This window comes from Heptranchias perlo, chromosome 21 (assembly GCF_035084215.1).
Source record: "Heptranchias perlo isolate sHepPer1 chromosome 21, sHepPer1.hap1, whole genome shotgun sequence".
In the NCBI taxonomy this organism is placed as follows: domain Eukaryota; kingdom Metazoa; phylum Chordata; class Chondrichthyes; order Hexanchiformes; family Hexanchidae; genus Heptranchias; species Heptranchias perlo.
Window position 1 is genome coordinate 10,310,866 of NC_090345.1, and position 21,202 is coordinate 10,332,067.

Here is a 21,202-nt window from a genome sequence, read left to right on the forward strand (position 1 = left end):
CAGTGTCTGACCACCTGAACAAATGATTGGAAAACCATGTATAGCTAGCACTTGAATTTCCGATACGTGCTCCCAGTGGGCAGTGCTCCCTGCTGGGAGTGTGAAGTTGGAAAATTACCCTTAATGCGCCCATTAAGAGGATACAAAATATAACAAAACGCATGCTGTTTGATGGTTAATCCTCTCTTCCCACTGGCCTCCACCCCTTCTTTATCTCTCTGTAGCAAGCCTTCTTTTTGTTCTATTTTATCAATTCTATTAGTGTCATTGCTGCTCTAAGCTTTCTTATCTTGCTCCTCCTAAGCTCCTAGTATATGCTTTTCCTCCTTCCTGTCTCCTCACTGTGATAAAATCAATACCCAGTGTCCTACATTAACTCATTCTTTCCCAGGTCATCTTACCGTACCCCTTACCTTCTTTAATATTTGCTTCCTGCTACAATTTACGGGCTTCTTAAAATTCAAGCTTGGTGTCACCTAACCGCTAGCTGTTGAGTTACTTCATCTTCTACGTTTTTCCACCTCCGTGGCCTCTCTGCCCTGTGGGCCATGGCTCTCCATCCAGGCTCCTCAATTCAGAAAACGCTGTAAATTGTCACTCAATAAACCTCCGGTGACTATGGGGACAGTTATTGATCCTGCAGTGGGGTTATCATTAACAGTTAACCGCCTGAAGCACCCTGGCAATTAATGTCTGCCACGACAACGCAGTGGCAAAAAACACCCATGAGTGAGAATGATAGGAAAAGCTGCGTCAGATATATATTATAAAACCTAATGGACACATACCAGTGACTTCTAGGCAGTAATCTCTTTTCAGTGTGGCTCCAGGTGAAGAACAAGATGAGATTACTGCCAGATACCCAGGCATCCACATGAATCCTGCTGAACAATCATCCTGTTTTCTATGGATATTTTTACTTGGCAAATGATTCTTTAGCACTGATAACTCAATAAAAAAAAGAGCATCAATTTTTGTAGGAACAGGAAAAAGACTATTGAGTTTACCAAGCCAATACCTTTCTGGTACATCTCGTTGCCCCCTACCTACCTTCTCATCATTTCCCTTCACCCTTTCTATCTCCAGGAATGCATCCAGTTGCCTCTTTATGGTACTGTGGTGGAGTGTAGTGTACTGGACTCAGAGTCGTGAGTTCAGATCCCACCATGGCAACTTCTGAAACTCAGTTCAACAAATCTGGTCTTTTGGGAGCTAGCACCAAAAAAAAACAACCACCAGAGCTGCCAGGTTGTTGTAAAAATGCAACTGGCTCGCCGATGTCCCACAGGGAGGGGAACTTGCGACCCTTTCTGGTTTGGCCTTTGTAATGCCCTCTAAATTGGCCTAGCAATCCACTCAATTGTCAAGATGCTACCAGGGCACCTAGCAATGGGCAATAAACGTGGCCATGCCAGCATTCCCGAGATCCTCAGAACTTATGCTATCCCACTTTAGAGAGCTTCTATGGTAACATATTCCACAACCCTATTATCCTTTGGGTGAAAAGGTTTCTGCCGAACTTTCCATCTTATTAATTTACACATTTTTAACTAGTGTCCCCTGGTATTTGAACCTTTCGCATTAATGAACAATTTGCCTGGATCATCTTTATTAACTCCCTTCATTGTCTTCAAGACTTCAATTCGATTACCTCAAAGTCACCTCTTCATCAAAGGACTTCCTTAACTTTTCGTCATGAACTCCTGATTCCCAGAAATATTCCTGTTGTTCTTAAGGGCAATCATGTCTTTCAAAAGTTGCTTTTAAGTTAGCAGTAGAGATTTTAAATTGGCCTAAAATTGTGAACTGCGCAAACTTCCATAATCTGCTCTTTCACAGACAATAAAATATACACCGCCACACTCTACGGGTTCCATGGTGGACTGGCGGACATAAAAAGGAACTTTCAACAACGCTCGTTCAGGATGGACGATTCTCTTCCTTACTCACTGAATGGTAAGAAAAATAGTTCATTCATTCAATCTCATTGTATTCTTTCTGAGATATTCCTGACCTGGAATGAAGGTGCATACCCTCAACTTTCATAAGACCGTAAGAGATAGGGGCAAGAGTAGGCCATTTGGCCCTTCGAGCCTGCTGCGCCATTTAATGAGATCATGGCTGATCTGATTTTTACTTCAACTCCACTTTCCTGCCCTTTCCCCATATCCTTTGACTCCCTTGCTGATCAAAAATTTGTCTAACTCAGCCTTGAATGTATTCAATGACTCAGCCTCCACAGCTTTTTGGGGTAAAGAATTCCAAAGATTCACAACCTTCTGGGAGAAGAACTTCCTCCTCATTTCCATCTTAAACGGGCGACCCCTTATTCTGAGACTATGCCCCCTAGTTTTAGATTCCCCCATGAGGGGTAACATCCTCTCAGCATCTACCCTATCGAGTCCCCTCAGAATCTTATATGTTTCAATAAGATCTCCTCTCATTCTTCTAAACTCCAATGAGTATAGACCCAACCTGTTCAATCTTTCCTCATAAGACAACCCTTCCATACCCGGAATCAACCTAGTGAACCTTCTCTGAACTGCCTTCAATGCAAGTATATCCTTCCTTAAATAAGGGCACCAGAACTGTACGCAGTACTCCAGGTGTGGTCTCACCAGCACCCTGTACAGTTGTAGCATGACTTCCCTGCTTTTATACTCCATCCCCCTAGAAATAAAGGCCAATATTCCGTTTGCTTTCCTGATTACCTGCTGCACCTATATGTTGACTTTTTGTGTTTCATGTACGAGGACACCCAGATCCCTCTGTACTGCAGCATTTCTCCATTCAAATAATATCTTGCTTTTTTATTTTTCCTCCCAAGGTGGATGACTTCACTTTTTCCCACATTATATTCCATCTGCCATATTTTTGCCCATTCGCTTAACCTGTCAATATCCCTTTGCAGACACTTTGTGTCCTCCTCGCAACTTGCTTTTCCACCTATCTTTGTGTCACCAGGCAATTTGGCCACAAGACACTCTGTTCCTTCATCCAAGTCATTGATATATATTGTAAATAGTTGAGGCCCCAGCACTGAGCCCTGCGGCACCTTATTGGTTACAGATTGCCATTTTGAAAATGACCCTTTTATCTCAACTCTTTGTTTTCTGTTAGTTAGCTAATCCTCTATCCATGCCAATATATTACCCCCAACACATGAGCTCTTATCTTGTGCAGTAATCTTTTATGTGGCACCTTATCGATTGCCTTTTGGAAATCCAAATATACTGCACCCATTGGTTCCCCTTTATCCACCCTGCCCGTTACTTCCTCAAAGAACTCTAATAAATTTTTCAGACACGATTTCCCCTTCATAAAACCATGTTGACTCTCCTTGATTGTATTATGAATCTCCAAATGTCCTGCTACTACTTCCTTAATAATGGATTCTAGCATTTTCCCAATGAGAGATGTTAGGCTAACTGGTCTATAGTTACCTGCTTTCTGTCTCAATCCCTTCTTGAATAGGGGTGTTACTTTTGCGGTTTTCCAATCCACTGGGATCTTTCCGGAATCTAGTGAATTCTGGAAGATTACAATCAGTGCATCCACTATCTCTGCAGCCACTTCCTTTAAGACCCTCGGATGCAAGCCATCAGGTCCAGGGGACCTATGAGCTTTCAGACCCATTAGTTTGCCTAGTACTTTTTCTCTAGTGATAGTAATTGTTTTTAGTTCCTCCCTCCCCTTTGCCCATTGACTATCTACGATTATTGGTATGTTATTAGTGTCTTCTACTGTGAAGACAGATTTCGTCCCCGTGGTAACTCTAGATCTGTTGGATCCTTTGTCAGGTCATTAGACAAAGAGGGGCTGAATTAAACTCGGCCTTTGGAGGCCAGTAAGCCCAGTGAGATGAGGCATCCCAGCTTCTAGAACAGTGCAAGGTGACCCACGATAGGGGTGGGACACTAATCATTCTGTAAGGATCATCTGCTATCACACACCACCATGTACATTGTACCACACATAATGTACACCAGGAATGTAACGTATGACAGTGTACAATGAACAGCTGCAACAAGAAAAAATGAAAACCATCCCGTAGGTGGTCCACAAAGATCAAAAGCAAAAGTCTGCTGTGTTTAATATCCTTTGACTTTTTTTTGTTCATTTCCTGTTTGTTTTGCACCATCTGTTTGAAACCCATTCACTTGAACTCGCCATGATAACACCATCAACCCTCGTCCTAACAGGATCCCCGGGAGCTGAGCAGTTACAATCTATAATGTGATGTGCACTGCAGTAAATATCCCAGATCGTAGTATTAATAGTAATCAATAGTAACTTTCAAAAGGGAATTGGATGAATACTTGAAGAGGAAAAAATTGTGGGGCTATGGGAAAAGAGGAGTGGGACTAATTGGATAGCTCTATCAAAGAGCCGGCACAGGCGCGATGGGCCAAATGGCCTCCTTCTGTGCTGCATGATTCTATGATTAAATGGAACATGAGAACTTTGAGAGGCATTGTTATAACTAAAAACATTACAATGAAGATACCTAACTACAGTGGAAAATTTGTATAATTTAATGTTAATTATATTTGGATTTAAATATCTGATCAGATTGGCTTATCTATATAATTTAGGCTAAATTCAGTAATGTTCTGCTCCCAGTGAGGAGATGTATCTGAAGGGAAATTGGCGCAATAGAAATATCTCCAACTCTCTTTAAGCCTGAATCCCAGTGAATTTGCCTTTGTAAATGTATCATAAAAAAGAGTGTTGTTCTGTTCATTTTAAGTGATCTAATTGATCCAGTTGGCTGCCAAAACTCTCATTATTGTTCCAGATAAACTTTCCCACACTTAGCGGGGGTAACTGTCAGACTGAACCTGCGCCCAGTCTGAGCACTGCGCCCAAAGTAAGCCCTACCAGGCCTTGACGTTAAACACGGCCTACACCAGATTTCCTGCACTCATGCCCAATCTGAGGCCCAGCCTGAGCTTCAGCCTGCACCCTCTCTGGAACTGCTGCCCCAACTGGGCCATCGACTTAGCCGTACGCTTGGCCTGCACTTTTCACCCATTATCTGGTCCAATCCCACCACAGTCCACATCTATCCTGCACCCCGACTGGGTTATCAACTAGTACATTATGTATATATAATCTGGTTAACTGTTCCTAATCTCTGCTTTTTATAATTCTGCTCTTGTATGGCATCCTGGCCCATTCCTTTTGCAGTCCTGTTGTACTTTAACGGCATAAATTATAGCTTGTTTATAGAGTAAACATGTGCTGAATCTCCACAGAAATGACTCAGCTCCCAGTTGCCGCTACAAATATCAGAAATTCAGAGCAGCTGCAATAAGTGGTCTCAATGTTCCAAATGCAGAGTTTCTACCAGACTAGACCCTGTCAGGAGCCAGCGGTCACATTTGTGGGCCGTAGTTTGATTTGACCAAGGTGGTAAAAATACCACTGCAAATTGTGTCAAAACAAACATTTAAAAAAAATGACTTGGTTACTGATCCATAAAATAGCCGTTTCCTCTAAACTCAGCAACTTGGGATGTGACGACAGTGTAGTGGTTATGTTGCTGGAGGAGTAATCCAGAGGCCTGGACTAATGATCCAGAGAATGTGAGTTTAAATCCCACCATGGCAGTTTGAGAATTGAATTCAGTTTGAGAAATCTGGTACCAGTGAAAATGACCATCAATCTTTTGGATTGTTGTAAAATCCCAACGGGTTCACTGATGTCCTTTAGGCAAGTAAACCTGCTGTCCTAACCTGGTCTGGCCTCGTTGTGACTCCAGTTCATACCAACTTGGTTGCCCTCTGAAGTTGCCTAGCAAGTCGCTCAGTTGTACCAAAGCGCTACGGGCAGTTCAAGACAAAGGCCCACCACCACCTTCAGGGCCACAAGGGATGGGCAAAAAATGTCGGCCTTGCCAGCATCGCCCACGGCCCGAGAATGAAAATTGAAATTGAACTTTTCTATGCTAAAGGTGCAACACAAATGCAATTTGTTGTTGTTATTATTTGTAGCCCAGAGTTTATTACATAGAATTTATAGCACAGAAACAGGCCATTCGGCCCAACTGGTCTATGCCGGTGTTTATGCTCCACATGAGCCTTCTCCCATCCTAACTCTACCAGCATATCCTTTTATTCTTTTCTCCCTCATGTGTTTATCTGGCTTCCCCTTAAGTGCATCAATGCTATTCACCTCAACTACTCCTTGTGGTAGTGAGTTCCACATTCTAACCACTCTCTGGGTAAAGAAGTTTCTCCTGAATTCCTTATTGGATTTATAATTGACTATCTTATATTTATGACTCCTAGTTTTGGATTCCCTCACAAATGGAAATATCTTCTCTACGTCTACCCTATCAAACCCTTTCATAATTTTAAAGACCTCTATTAGGTCAGCCTTTTCTCTTTTCTAGAGAAAAGAGCCCCAGACTGTTCAGTCTTTCCTGGTTGGTATAACCTCTCAGTTCTGGTATCATCCTTGTAAATCTTTCCTGCACCTTCTCCAGTGCCTTTATATCCCTTTTGTAATACGGGCACTTGAATCTACCTCAAGGAGATAAAAACCGAATGCTGGAAATGTACGATGGGATCAGTCAGCCCCTGTACGGGAAAAGACGAGTGAACTGTCCGTCTCTTTTCTCAATCCTTGCTGCGCACTCCCAGCCGTTTAAAATATTGTCTGGCCGTCGGCTTTTGTGCTTTTTTATTTATTTTTTAATCTCCCCGTCAGTGACTTATGAATTCACCCACTGCTGTTTCCCTATTTTCAGACGCAAACTTTGTTGACTCAGTGCTGGTGACGGAAAGTGTCAACAGCACCCTGGGAGACGACGACAAGATTTACTTCTTTTTCACGGAGAAGCTCGGGGAAGAGACTGCCTATAATGGGAAGCCGCTCATTACGAGGGTGGCTCGTGTCTGCAAGGTAAGAGGGTTTCAAAGCTTAGATTTGTGTGATCGATGAGCAACATTCAGATGATGCAACCACTCAATGGTGCGGGCAGCGCTGGCTGCACGAACCTCATGTGCTGCCTACATTGGTATCACCGTGTGTGGGTTAACCGCGCCCTGCAACCCCCCCCCCCCCTCCCGCCCCTGGTGTCGGGCTTTATCCAATTTAACCCCCAATGTGTTTGAAGTGTTGTATGGATCTGGGCAACAGGTGTGAAGATTCAGATGAGTTTTTCCTCTTTTATTTTGTGGATTGTGTCACATTAATTGGGGGAGTTGTTATTAATTCTGCAGAAGTGAGATCCTGCAATATATTTGAAGCAGAGGATATAGATTAGCCTGTTTAGTTTTGCTTACTGTTTCTTTATTAAGTTCTAGCAGAACATAGTACAGAGCATATTACACTGGCCTCGAAATAACTGTTTGCAATATTAGGCATGAAGGCATAATGCATTTCTGTGACATTACTTTGTCCACTGCTTTAAAGGAGGTGCTAACCCATTTACAATAATCGGCTTAATGACTCTGTTAAAATAAAGAACTATTATCGTTAATGTTTCAGGTCAATGATCTTTTGAAATGTCGTTGTCCTGAGACGTTAACTCTGTTTCTCTCTCTACAGATGCTGCCTGACCTACTGAGTATTTACAGCATTTTCTGTTTTTAATTCAGATTTCCAGCATCCGCAGTATTTTGCTTTGGTTGAAGTGTTGTCCATTGGTGTTTTTAGGCTAATATTGTACCCAGTAGTTTTCAGGTTTATAGCTACCAATATGGCAGTGCTGTAATTTATTACTTTGCTTTTTTCACCATCAATCTTTCACTAAAAGTAATTTATGATTACATTTAATGTTTTGTTCGGGAACTCATATTTCTCTGATTTTTTTTTGGGGGGTGACTTACTGCAGTTTTATGTAAGATCAGTCGGCTTGCAGTGTATTTACTGAGCTGACTAATAAGAAAAGGATCTGGTATCAGTGCATTAAAACTGATGAGAATCAGCTGTGGTCTGGTAGCTGTTAAAAGTAATAAAGACATGAAGTTTGCCAAAGGCATATCCTGAATATCGGTGCGTCTCAGGAATTGTGCTTGTATTGCCAACACCACAAGAATAGTGTAACTTTGCACCACTTAGCTGAATCTCACACAAATGGGGATATATCTATCTACTGGATTTTTTTTTAACAAGGACCTGTTATAAAAAGACTGTAATGAAAACAGAAAGTGCTGGAAATACTCAGCAGGTCAGGCAACATCTGTGGAGGGGAAACAGAGCTAACATTTCATCCCGTTCTGACGAAAGGTCGACCTGAAACGTTAACTCTGTTTCTCTCTCCACAGATGCTGCCTGACCTGCTGAGTAGTTCCAGCATTTTCTGTTCTTATTTCAGATTTCCAGCATCCGCAGTTTTTTGGCTTTTATAAAAACACTGCTTCCTTTCTCCTTTGATCAGTGTCCACGTACAGTTAGGCTTTTCCAAAATCCACCGTGGCAAAATCCCCTGTGAGGTAAAAACGTGCCGTGCAATAAACAAGTTAACACATTTGGTAAAGTAATGGACAAAGCAATTTCACAAACGAGTGCATTGAAGAGTTTAGTACTAATTTTTCACGGCATGATTTCATCCCATCACAGGTGTTGTCCCTTTAAGAGACTTGAGCCCCATAGGGTTAGATTTTCAACTTGCCGCCCGGGTACAAAAAACAGTCATTGTGGACCAGCCGCTCGTTACAGAATCTGCCCGATCTTCATTTGTGTTGGTTTCAATGGGAAGGAAAACCGGACGGTTTCTATAACGGGCGGCCAATTCACAGCCTCAGTCTTACACCCCGGCGGCAAGTTGAAAATCTACCCCTCCCTCGCCCCGTGTTACTCAGCTGATCGTCCCCTCTGAAGGATCCATGCGAGACCTGACAGAAGAGTACCCAACTCCAGTTATAAAGCCCCACCTTTCGAGGCAGTGCTGTAATGTAAACAAGGTGGGGTACTTGGCACCAGATGCCCAGAGCACCACCTCATGGGCTAGTCTTTTTCCCCGCCTCCGATGGCAAAGCATTAGTTGCTGTCACTTGGTTCTGGTAACTTGCACGTTGCTGGCCTGCGTGAAGCCTCCCCTGAAGTTGGAACAGGGGAGATTTCGGGCAGATTTGTTTCCAGTGATTGATGGGTCTGGAACGAGGAGACGTGGATATGAGATTCAATATGTAAGAGATTTAGGACAGAGAGCAGGAGAAATCTTTTTTTACACAGAGGGTTGTGAGACTGTGGAATTCACTACATGGGTTAGTGATTGAAGCAGAGACCATGTCAACATTTAAGAGTAGGTTAGATAGGTGGTGGAAGGAAAGGTGGATAAAGGGATATGGGAACAGAGAGGGCACATGGGATTAAAACTACTGCTGCTGTGTAGAAAAAGAGAATGATTTGTATTTATATAGTTACTTTCATGACCTCCGGACGTCCCGAAGTGCTTTACAGCCAATGACGTAGTTTTGAAGTGTAGTCGCTGTTGTAATGTAAGAAACATGGCAGCCAATTTGCGCACAGCAAATGTGATAATGACCAGATAATCTGTTTTATTGATGTTGGTTAGATAAATATTGTTCAGGGTACCGGGGAGAACTCCCCTGCTCGTCTTCAAAATAATGCCATGGGATCTTTTACATCCACCTGAGAGATTTGGTTTAACATCTCAGTACTGCGCTGGAGTGTCAGCCTGGATTACGTGCTCATGTCTCTGGAGTGGGACTTGAATCCACAACATTCTGACTCAGAGGTAAGAATGCTACCCACTGAGCCACAGCTGACACCTTTATGAACAGCAACATGGACCGGCTGGGCCAAGCGGCCTGTTTCCATGTTGTAAGTTCAATGTAATTCTAAATCAATATACACAACTTTAGAGCAACTGAGTTCCAGTATCGCCATTGCTCTGCATCCACCCTGCAAGTGTGAACAGAGAACTTTTGGAACACAAGAGCTCCTACTATCCATTCTGCAGCAAGTAGTTCACGGATATAAATGGGGCTTAAGACTGGCAACTTTGAGCGACATGGCAGTCCTTGGATTTGAATCTGCGGCTGCCGGGGTTCGGGAGTGGAGCACGGAGCCATTTGAACCATTGAATCACTATTTGTCCAAAAACCTCCAACTCGAACGCAAAGATGAGAGTCCTTTACAGTGACCTGTTCTTCTGTAATGTGGAAACAACCCTGGAACCACATTAAAGTGGAACAATCTAAACACAGCTTGAGAAGGCTGCACTTTGCACTTTGTGCTGTTGACATTACTGGCGATTGTGGCAGTTTGGACCAGCAATTCCTATTACTGAGATAAGTGAAACTACCAATAACCTACCTGCATTTTATAGGGTGGGAATACTCTGCCACATATAGAAGTAAAGGTTTTATTTCCTCTGGTGGCCTTGCACATACGTAGCTTAATATCGCAAAATATTGTCTTGTGTTTCCCCGAGTTTGATATAAAAACGTCTTATAGAGGTTTTTTTTGCTGTTCAGGTTGTTACACCACTAAAAAAGCCAGGCCCTAGAATTACACTGTGGGTCACTAGCCTATAAACGCTGAAATTCCTCTCTCTGCTATTTTATTGGGGACATTTTCTCATTTATTTTAAACAGGCTAATCCTCTGCTACTGGAGGCAGTGATCTTCAGGTGAATACGTTCAAGCCTTTGTACATCAGAATCCCACAGTGTAACTAAGTTCATACTAAGGCCCTGAATTTCCATTGGGGGGAGGGGAGGAGGAAAAATAATGCAAATGACCATTTACATAGTTTCTCTGAGGGTTCCACCAAAGTTACGGTGGGGAGATTGGGACAACCCACCCCCCTCCCATCGCTCGTGAAAGTTAAGGGCCTACAAATCTAGCATTGGCGTAAAGCAGTTCCAGCTTGACGCCAGTGTCAAATTTGGTGCAAATCAGGTTTCAAGGTCTGAACTGACTCCGAAATGAAGTGGAATGAGACAGCCTACCCTCTTCACTGTGATGTCAGGTTGGCCGTTGACTCTGGATTCACATTGTGTCTACACTATAACTGCAGGGACGGTGCAAAGTGATAAGTCGTGGATACGGTAGTGCAGTGGTTATGTTGCTGGCACCAGTAATCCAGAGAACATAAGTTCACATCACACCGTGGCGATTTGAGAATTGGAATTCAGTTTAATAAAAATTATGGAAGTGAAAGAAACCGATATCAGTAAAGGGGCCATAAAGCTGTCGGATTGTCACAAAACCCAACTGGTTCACCAATGTCCTTTAGGGAAGGAAACCTGCCGTCCTTACCCGCTCTGGGCCTACATGTGACTCCAGACTCACACCAACGTGGTTGACTCTTAACTGTCCTCTGAAGTGATCTAGCAAGCCACTCTGTTATTATAACCTTCTCAGGGCAACTAGAGATGTCAGCCTTGCCAGTGACGCCCACACTGCGATCAGTGTCATTTTAGCTGCACCAAATAACTAATTTTAATTATTAGTATATCATTATAATTATTACTTAGTTCTAGTTATGCAGTGATTTTGATGTTGGTTAATTTAATTATTTTTCATTAAATTTTGTTTTTAGTTATTGTCACACTTGGCTAAACCGACATGATTCTGAGTTCCTATCAGGATTTGTTCTCCCCACTATCAGGGGCCTTGTGTGTGATCTGTAACTAAACATGATAATTCCAGGGCAGCAGTGTGGTTCAGCCTATTAAGAGCACTGACTTTGAGAGGCTGCAGAATGGCGGGATGGAGATTTGATGTCCCTCCTTCGCTCCACAGAGTCCCCAATTTTATCCCCATTGCAGCGGGGAGATGCTGAGCAGAGTCCATGACTCAGAGGGATTGTCTCCAGCAGGATGTCCTTTGCCCATCTCCAGACGGCTGGTCAAAAGCCTCAATAGTTGTGACCTGGGTTCAGGCAAACTCCTTGACTCGCTCAACTACAGGGAGTGAGTGGTCCTGGTGGGAGTGCGAAGGGGAGAAACAGTGGGATAAAATGCACCCTGATAATAATAATTTCCACCTGCTCACCAGCTGGTTGAAGGAGAAGCAGGTTATTACGACCACTTGTTGAAGTGAAACAACGAACGCACTCATTTGAGTTGCCTGATTCTGTAACTCACTACAAGGACACCCTTGTGCGATAATCAGATCACAAGCTGGCCACGCTTGTTTGGAATGCTGTGGTTTCTTCCCCAGCAAACCAGCACCCTTGATACCAAATCTTCAACAGCATGACTCACATCTGCTGATTCACTGCGAAAACTTTATTCAGCAGTCAGGCTTTCGCTTAGTGGAGTCACGGAAATCCACACAGCTTTATAAATCACGCTCCCTTTTTACCCTGGGGTACGGTTTCTGGCTCGTTTTCAGGCCTGTCAAAGTGACTTCCGTTTCCTCACTGGTGGTCAATAAGAGAATGCGTTTCCCCCCCCCACCACACCCCCAATTTTCTTCTCTCCTGTCCTGAAGGTGCTGGTGTGGCCAATGTCCGATGATACCTCGCCAGTGAGTCTCGCTCTCCACGTAGCAGTGAGTGGAGGGGGGGTTGCGGTTGATAGCATGCCAGGAGATGGAATCCCCGGCTGAGATCTCCCTTCCTCCTCTCTGGCCCAGGGTCACTGAGACCCAAGAGTAGAGCCTTGACAGCCCAATCAAATACGTTTCTTCCAGAAAATATTTGATTTAATTTTAACTTACTGGTTACTGCACCACGATGTTACACAGAATTACATAGAATTCACAGCACAGAAACAGGTCAGTCGGACCAACTGGTCAATGCTGGTGTTTATGCTCCACATGATCCTCCTCTCACCCCTTTTCATCTAATCCTATCGGCATTATCAGTGTTGCTATCTGATAATGTGTGAATTAGAGCATGGTTTTTGGATGTTTAGCCGCAATTTTGGGGCTGCGTTTACCCTGGCATGTCAGGATAAGACAATTGGCAAAAGAACCAGACGCAAGATGAGGAGATTTTTTTTTACGCAGTGAGTTGTGATCTGGAATTCACTTCCTGAAAGGGCGATGGAAGCAGATTCAATAGCAACGTTCAGAAATGAATTGGATATATACTTGAAAAGGAAAAATTTGCAAGGCTATGGGCAAAGAGCGGGGGTGTGGGACTAATTGGATAGCTCTTTCAAAGAGCTGGTACAGGCATGCTGGGCCAAACGGCCTCCTTCTGTGCTGTATGATTCCATGCCCCTTTAAGGCTACTGCTTCAGGCATTTACTGTAGTGGGGTGAGTGGTGTAAATAGGCACACCCCAAGGTCAATTCGAAGCTAATTGTTGAGGGAAGTTTCTGTAGATTGGCAGATGCTTGTAATGCGTCTTTGGGGAAAGGCCGGGTTATTAGGGTCATTCGAACCAGCAGGAAATGACTGGCTTTCTCTTTTTAAATACTTTTGAGATACCAAAGTGTGACATATGTGCCCTACAGGCAAGACCTTTGTACAGATTGATACAAGAACACTGTTTAGACTTTAGGCTGTTAGCCCTTTTGAGTAGGCCGTATATTCCTCCTGTTTTTTTTAACATGAATTGTTACTTATTTCAGTCCCAGTCCAGGATGTAGATAGATGTCACAACATTAAGCAGTGTGCTGTCGTTAAAACACACAAGTTTCTTCAGCTACCTGTTCTCTCCAATCGCAGCAACCATTTGAGCGCAAGAGTTATGGTGATCATGACAGGCCCTTGGGGAACGAGCTCTCAAAGTCACATTTGTCATTTTAATGTCGTACATCTCTGGAAATTGATTTTACTTTTCCTTGAAGTTAATAAAAAGTTACAGCGACGTCACCAAGTAACAAATGAAACCAGTCTTTTTGTTGGCTCAAAAAGAAAATCTGAATCGTCCAGCGGCTCGAATTCATCTGTTTAACTCGGTGTCGCCTCTGAATCAGATGGTTGTGGGTTCAAAGTCTCACTCCAGAGACTTTAGCACAAAGTCTACACCTTTTGGATGAGATGGATGTAAAAGATCCCATAACATTATTTAAATGAAGAGCAGGGAAGTTCTACCCAGTGTCCTGGCCAATATTTGTCCCTCAACCAACACCATTAAAACAGATTATCTGGCCATTGTTGTTTGTGGGACCTTGCTGTGCGCAAATTGGCTGTCGTGTTTCCTACATTACAACAGTGACTACTCTTCAAAAGTGCTCCATTGGCTGTAAAGCGCTTTGGGATGTTCTGAGGTCGTGAAAGGCGCTATATAAATGCAAGATTTTTCTTTCTTTAAAACAGCCATTTTTTGTTCAAAAAAATTTGAATTAACAGATAATTTAAAACTGACCAGAATTGGCAAAAGGACCAGAAGCAAGATGAACCATAGAACCATAGAAAAGATGCAGCACAGAAGAGGGCCATTCGGCCCATCGTGTCCGTGCCAGCTCAAAGAACAACCAGGTGCCCATTCTAATACCACCTTCCAGCACCCGGTCCGTAGCCCTGCAGCTTACAGCACTTCAGGTGCAGGTCCAGGTACTTTTTTAAAGAGTTGAGGGTCCCTGCCTCTACCACTAATTCGGGCAGCGAATTCCATACACCCACCACCCTCTGGGTAAAAAAGTTTTTCCTCATGTCCCCTCTAATCCTTCCGCCAATCAGCTTAAATCTATGTCCTCTAGATCTTGAACTCTCCGCTAGGGGAAACAGGTACTTCCTGTCTACTCTATCTGGGCCCCTCATAATTTTGTACACCTCAATCAAGTCTCCCCTCAGCCTCCTCTACTCGAAGGAAAACAAACCCAGCCTATCCAATCTCTCCTTGTAGCTACAATTTTCAAGCCCTGGCAACATTCTTGTAAATCTTCTCTGCACTCTCTCCAGAGCAATTACGTCCTTCCTGTAATGTGGTGACCAGAACTGCACACAATACTCCAGCTGTGGCCGTACCAGCGTTTCATCCAGTTCCATCATTACATCCCTGCTTTTATATTCTATACCTCGGCTAATAACGGGCAGCATTCCATATGCCTTCTTCACAACCTTATCTACCTGTACTGCCACCTTCAGGGACCTGTGCACATGCACTCCAAGGTCTCTCACTCCCTCTAACCCTCTCAATATATTCCCATTTACTGCGTATTCCCTTTTACTGTTTGCCCCCACTATGTGCATTACCTCACACTTCTCCGGGTTGAATGAGAATTTTTTTTACGAAGCAGGTTGTTATGATCTGGAATGCACTGCCTGAAAGGGCGGTGGAAGCAGATTCAACAATAACATTCAGAAGGGAATTGGATAAATACTTGGAGAAAAATTCACAGGGCCATGGGGAAAGGGCAGGGGGAGTGGGACTAATTGGATAGCTCTTTCAAAGAGCCGGCACAGGCACAATGGGCCGAACGGCCTCCTTCTGCGCTGTATCCTTCCCCGATTCTATGACCAACTTTGAATTAAGGAGAGCAGACTGCAGCCAATACAAAAAAACAGCACCACAAACAAAACAAGCAACAAAGGAGCATTAACGGCAAGAGGAATAGTGATGCGCACACACAATCTCTCAAAACATCCAAAGGGATGGTGCTGCAGGCTTGCATATCCCACAGACATCACCACAGCGACTCTGACAGCCAGTGAAGCCCGGTTCTCAGATGGTTTGTGCACCACACCAGTCCTTACCCCACTGGGAGTAATTAATTTGACATCTGTGCATTACCTGCTCCGTAATTATCACCTGCAGTTCCTCCTCCAACTACCTTCCGTACCTCATTATAGAGGATTTTTTTTAACTAAGAGGGATCTGGATCGGTTAGGCAGATCAGCTAAGGAATGGTAGATGGATTTTAATACAAATTAATGTCATGCATGTTCTGAACAGAAAATGTGTGTAGAAGATAAATGAGTTCCATCAGCTGAGGTGGCATGGAAAGAAATTTGGTCTGATTATTGTGCATTATTAGTGAAAGCATCGAGCCAGCATGAAGCTGTTAACATGTGCATAGAAGCAATTATGTACTGGGATACAGCTCAAGAACATTAGATTGTGAGGCAGAACAAGTTGTTTTAACTTTGTGGGACCATATTTGGAATATTTTGATTTTGGTCTTGATACTGTGTCTTGGAAAAAGGGCATTGATGCATTGTGGCAGTTCAGAGACGGATAATAAGGATGGGGATTGGACTTAGGGCCTTGGGTTATGAGGAGTGAATTGCAAGGCTGTTCTTTAATTGGAGGAATGAAGGTGAGGGGGAGGTGGGGGTTGGGGTGTTTCAGGACCTTAAAATGAAGATTATGCAGATTAAAACAGGCTACTTAACCTGCACTGAGTGCAAAACTAAAGGACGCTGCTATAGAATTAGACTCGAGGCAGAATGTTTTCTCTCATGGAGAGATTAACTGGGGGGAGACATTAAGGCCTCCCACCCACTGCTGGAGTCTCCCGCCTGAGTCAGGGGGTAGGCCATTGTAATATGCAAACGTTGGGTTACTGTGAGGTACACAGGACCCTGAATGGACAGATCTGAGTCAGAAAGTGTGCTGTGCATACATTAGCTGGTGGTCGGGATACCATCTCTGTTTGGATGTATTCCTGGAGGTTCCATTACATGACCTCCCGCCTCCCACTGCCCCACCCCTCCCCCCACACTCCCGTTATTGGTCGGCCAACATGTCCATCCTCTTGGCACATCGCCTTCCTACGCCAATTGGAAAGTGAACAGACTCTTCATGATTCATGACTGTCAGATAGCCTTTTGTCCCCCAAACTCCTATATTTTTTTTATAACTAATAAACAAAAGTGTTCAAAGGAAATGAAAAGAAACACACACAATTGTTTTTATTGCCCCTATGATTTTTCTCCTGGATGTTGCTCACAGCGGAGTCCGGGAGATTAATCTTCAATTCCTGGAGACTCCAGGGCGATCCTGGAGGGTTAGCAACCCCTAGCTGGATAATCCAGCCAAAAACAAGCCCAGCAGATCAGCTTGGCTTCATTGTTGTGGATTTTGAGAGGAGAAGAAATGCTTCTGCGGGCCCCACAAAAGCAACCTGGGCCACTGTAGCACAGGGTTCCTCCTCCTCTCCCGAGGGTGCGCTCCCTCCTCCCTCACCCCCCCGCCCTCCAGAACTACCTTCCTCCGGCATAGCCAAGCCACTCGATATTGCCCCAGGAGCCAGCATGTTGCCCCAGGACACTCGTTCTCTGCCCGTTGGCCCTGTGCTAATGAGGCCTGGCCTCAGTATGGACCCGAGGAACAATATCAGTTCCCATTTTCATTGCCAGGGATTTTTGGGGGTTCTGTCTGGAGACTGAGGAACTGAGCGCCTGCAGTAGGTGCAAGCAAAGGGCAGGGCATGGTGATGAGAGATACTCAGAAAAAAAATGGTCCTTAGGTCCTGAAAACGGCTTCTTTCCGATCAGAAGATTTTTCTCCCAAGTTGATCGCAGCAGTGCCCCCAGAAATTAACCTTTAATTCCTGGAGACTCCAGGACAATCCTGGAGAGTTGGCAACCCTACTGAACAGTGCCTTGGCCCACTAGGCTAACAGAGGAGCTCTTCACAGCATTATTATCCCACATTCGGTGTCAGCTGTGGCTCAGTGGGTAGTACTCTTGTCTCTGAGCCAGAATATTGTGGGTTCAAGTCCCACTCCAGAGACTTGAGCACAAAAAATCTATGTTGACGCTCCAGTGCAGTATTGAGGGAGTGCTGCACTGTTGGAGGTGCCGTCTTTTGGATGAAATGTTAAACCAAGGCCCTATCTGCCCTCTCAGGTGGACTTAAAAGACCCCAAAGCACCATTTTGAAGAAGAGCAGGGGTGTTCTCCCTGGTGTCCTGGCCAATATTTATCCCTCAACCACCATCACTAAAACAGATGACCTGGTCACTATCACATTGCTGTTTGTGGGATCTTGCTGTGTGCAAATTGGCTGTTGCGTTTCCTACATTACAACAGTGACTACACTTCAAAAGTAATTCATTGGCTGTAAAGCACTTTGGGATGCCCTGAGCTCATGAAAGGCGCTATATAAATGCAATTCTTTCTTTCTTTCTATTTATTAAATGAATTGAAGTGAACAATCTCATTGGAACGGTTCAGTGCTAAAGATCAGTAACTCTGTACTATTCCAAGGAACTACCTTTATCTTTAACAGTGTTCTTTTTGCAGCTCTGTTTCCATTGTTTCTGTTTTTAAACTGAGTGATGATGTGATTAAGAACTGGCTGATGAGTGATCCTCATACTGCAGTGCAAGGGAGCTGAGCTAACATCAATAGAGATGGTTATTAACCCAGCGTGCTTCAGCAATTAAATCATCTCAACTGCGAATGTTAATTCAGCCCTCACATAAGGTCAGGTCTTGTATCTTTTCCATGAATGTCTCCTCGACAACCACTATTTAAAAAGAAATAATCCAAATATATATATATATATATATATATATATACAGGAGTAGATGGTGGAAATATAAAAGGATGCTTAAGTTAATTTACCATTCTTTTTACCTGTTTGAGTTTCGAAAGAAGTGCTAGTGCTGAGGCTCCTTTTTGTTTAAAATGATTCTCCCCTCCATTTTTTTCCTCCTCCTCCTCCTCCTCCTCGCCTAAAGCCGATGACTCTGGTTGGAAGCACAGTGACATCAGCATCAGTGGACCTCTGGCACTTTGCCCAAGGGGCCATTGCCTGTGATGCATGTGGCCCTGACAGTGAATGTCAGCAGCTCACTGAATGATGTCCACATAAGCAATTGCTTTTTTCAAAAAGGCACTCGGCGAATACTCAGCCCCAGAGTGGAGCTTAGTCACACACAGACCAGGAAGGTCTGAATTTCAATCCCAAGTCTGTTGTCCATAGCTGAGCTCAGTTGGGTGTGCTTTTGTTAGAATGAGCCCTTGCTAGAAAATATGCCTTTGTGGATATCACAACCAACCCCAAATGTGTTCTTGCCAATGGGTTTAATAGCTGCATATAGTGACAACACAAGTCCCAGATGATTGGGTAATTCCCCCGTCAATCATGCCTGGAGACCGCACTGCTGTAAGTGACTGGAATTGATTTTACTCACATAATTTGTATTATGTAACAATCCTCCAATCACTGAACTTTGCTGGAGAAATAATCCTGCTTTTATCAGGAGATGTTGCTGTAGTTTCAGTCATGAGTTCTGTTTGCTGTAGTTTGTAGAGACTCTTTTTAAATAGACTCTGTTTGCAGTGAGTTCTGCCATAAGTCCTGCCCCATCACCAACTCATTGGCTGACACAGTGAAACGTTGGCTGATAAGGTGGTGTCATTATTCACTCTGGGGTTTAATTCCCTCTGTGTGCTATTATTAACACACCCACTAATGCATTTGCAGAAATTACAGATGTTAACCCTTTTGTAATAAACAGAGGGAATTCATTGATGTCCATCCAGGCATATTTTCCAGCAGTAGTCACTGGATCGGGATCAGGAATGAGATCCCTGGCAGATTATTTCCCTCTCTCTAATACATAGACACGGAGATTAGTTGTAGTGTCTGAAGAACTGCTGCGGCTTAGGAAGGAACATAGGAACAGGAATAGGCCAGTCAGCCCCTCGAGCCTTTTCCACCATTCAATTAGATCATGGCTGATCTGTACTTTAACTCCATCTCCCTGCCTTGGCTCTGTAACCCTTAATAGCCTTGCTTAACAAAAATCTATCAATCTTAGTTTTGAAATTTCAAATTATCAATTGACCCCCTAGCCTCAACAGCATTTTGGAGGAGAGAGTTCCAGATTTACACTACCCTTTGTGTGAAGAAATGCTTCCTGAAATCACCCCTGAAAGGCCTGGCTCTCATTTTAAGGTTATGCCCCCTTGTTCTGGACTCCCCCACCAGAGGAAATAGTTTCTCTCTCTCTATCCTATCAACCCCTTCAATCATGGTAATCTCCTCAATTAGATTACCCCTTAATCTTTTATACTCAAGGGAATACAAGCCTAGTCTATGAAATCTGTCCTCATAATTTAACCCTTTTAGCCCCAGTATCATTCTGGTGAACCTGGGATTTTCCTGGTCTGTATGCCTCAAAGTCCATGCTGGGCGGCGCCTTTTTTAAACAAATACTGGTGTAAAGGTTCAAGAGTAAAGTTACGTCACAGTTAAAAGGTCTTCTACAATGTACCCTTCGTCCTAGCAGACAATTGAAGTTGGTGGTGTCACCTACTTCTGCTTTCCTTCCAGTTTGTTGGACGAATTCAAAATATTTGGATTTGAGAGAGATTCTGTCTTATGGGCTGTAGTTTTCTGACTGCCTGTCATTTAAGACATTGAAATTTGACTTCTCAACTGGGAGTGGTGCTGGCTAGTGAGTGCTCCCATTGTTTTCAGTGGAAGAATGTAATCTGAATAAGTTGTAAACACACCCCTGTACTGCATTAACCCTGTCAACGCAGAAATGCCTGTGTTGATATGAATCCCCAAGTAACCTCTAACAGAATTGCTGGAATAATTATCAGGACCAAGTGAAGACTGATAGGTGGGTTATTCAGTGTGATCACTTCTATGTATAGAAGTAGCTCTGTGCTAACAGTTGAGGTGGGCGGTGTCTCTTTTCCATTGAGAAACCTAGGTAAAGAACCAGACCCTGTAGTGCAGGAGACTACCAAGATTGATGACAACAGAAGAGAAGTTAAAGCAAATCAAGAAGTAATGACATGAATCTTAGGTTTTAAAGGATTGAGGCAGGGAGAAAAAGTCAGATAAGGTTTAAGAGAGTGGTTATAAGTTTAAGACAGAGGGGTCTTCTTTTGGTTAGTCTTGTGTCTGACATATATGGAGACCCATCACCGTACATATGAGTTGGCAAACCAAATACCTGAGAAATCTATGTGAGTTTGACTGATGTAGAGAGGGGAGATAGAAGGAAAAATAAAGAGTAAAAGGACCTTTCAACTACATTGGAACTTTGGAACATCATTGTATGAATTAGTAGTATATGGAAACACAGGAATTGCCATACGAGAAAAGACCAAGGTCCATCTAATTCGCCTTCTACCATCTTTGTAGTCACATGATACAATGATAATGGAGCTGTTGACTAATCGTAGCAATCAATCTCTATCAATTAGTCTATGACCGAGCCAGACATGATGTGAGGAGAGCTTTGGGAACCATTGGTCCAAAGCCACCTGTTCCTTCTAAGCCTGCTACACTTACCACATGTCATGTCTCAGGTTACTCATATACTGTGTCCCAAAATGTTAGTACCTCCGGGATCTCTTGTAATACAGATGGGTCCCATAGGAATGCTCCAATGTCCTGAAGTGTAATG

General features: G+C 43.6%; 1 protein-coding gene across 4 annotated transcripts in view; it reads left to right on the forward strand.

The window, feature by feature from the left end:
- sema4gb (sema domain, immunoglobulin domain (Ig), transmembrane domain (TM) and short cytoplasmic domain, (semaphorin) 4Gb) overlaps nt 1–21,202 on the forward strand; it is a 164,426-nt gene that overhangs the window by 85,740 nt on the left and 57,484 nt on the right. For all 4 annotated transcript variants that reach the window (XR_010966666.1, XR_010966665.1, XM_068002086.1 and 1 more), the window contains 2 exons: nt 1,840–1,956; nt 6,755–6,909. Coding sequence is in view for 2 of the 4 variants with exons in the window: in XM_068002086.1 (XP_067858187.1) it covers nt 1,840–1,956; nt 6,755–6,909 (272 nt within the window). In the remaining 2 variants the exon portion in view is untranslated. The remainder of the gene's footprint in view (nt 1–1,839; nt 1,957–6,754; nt 6,910–21,202) is intronic.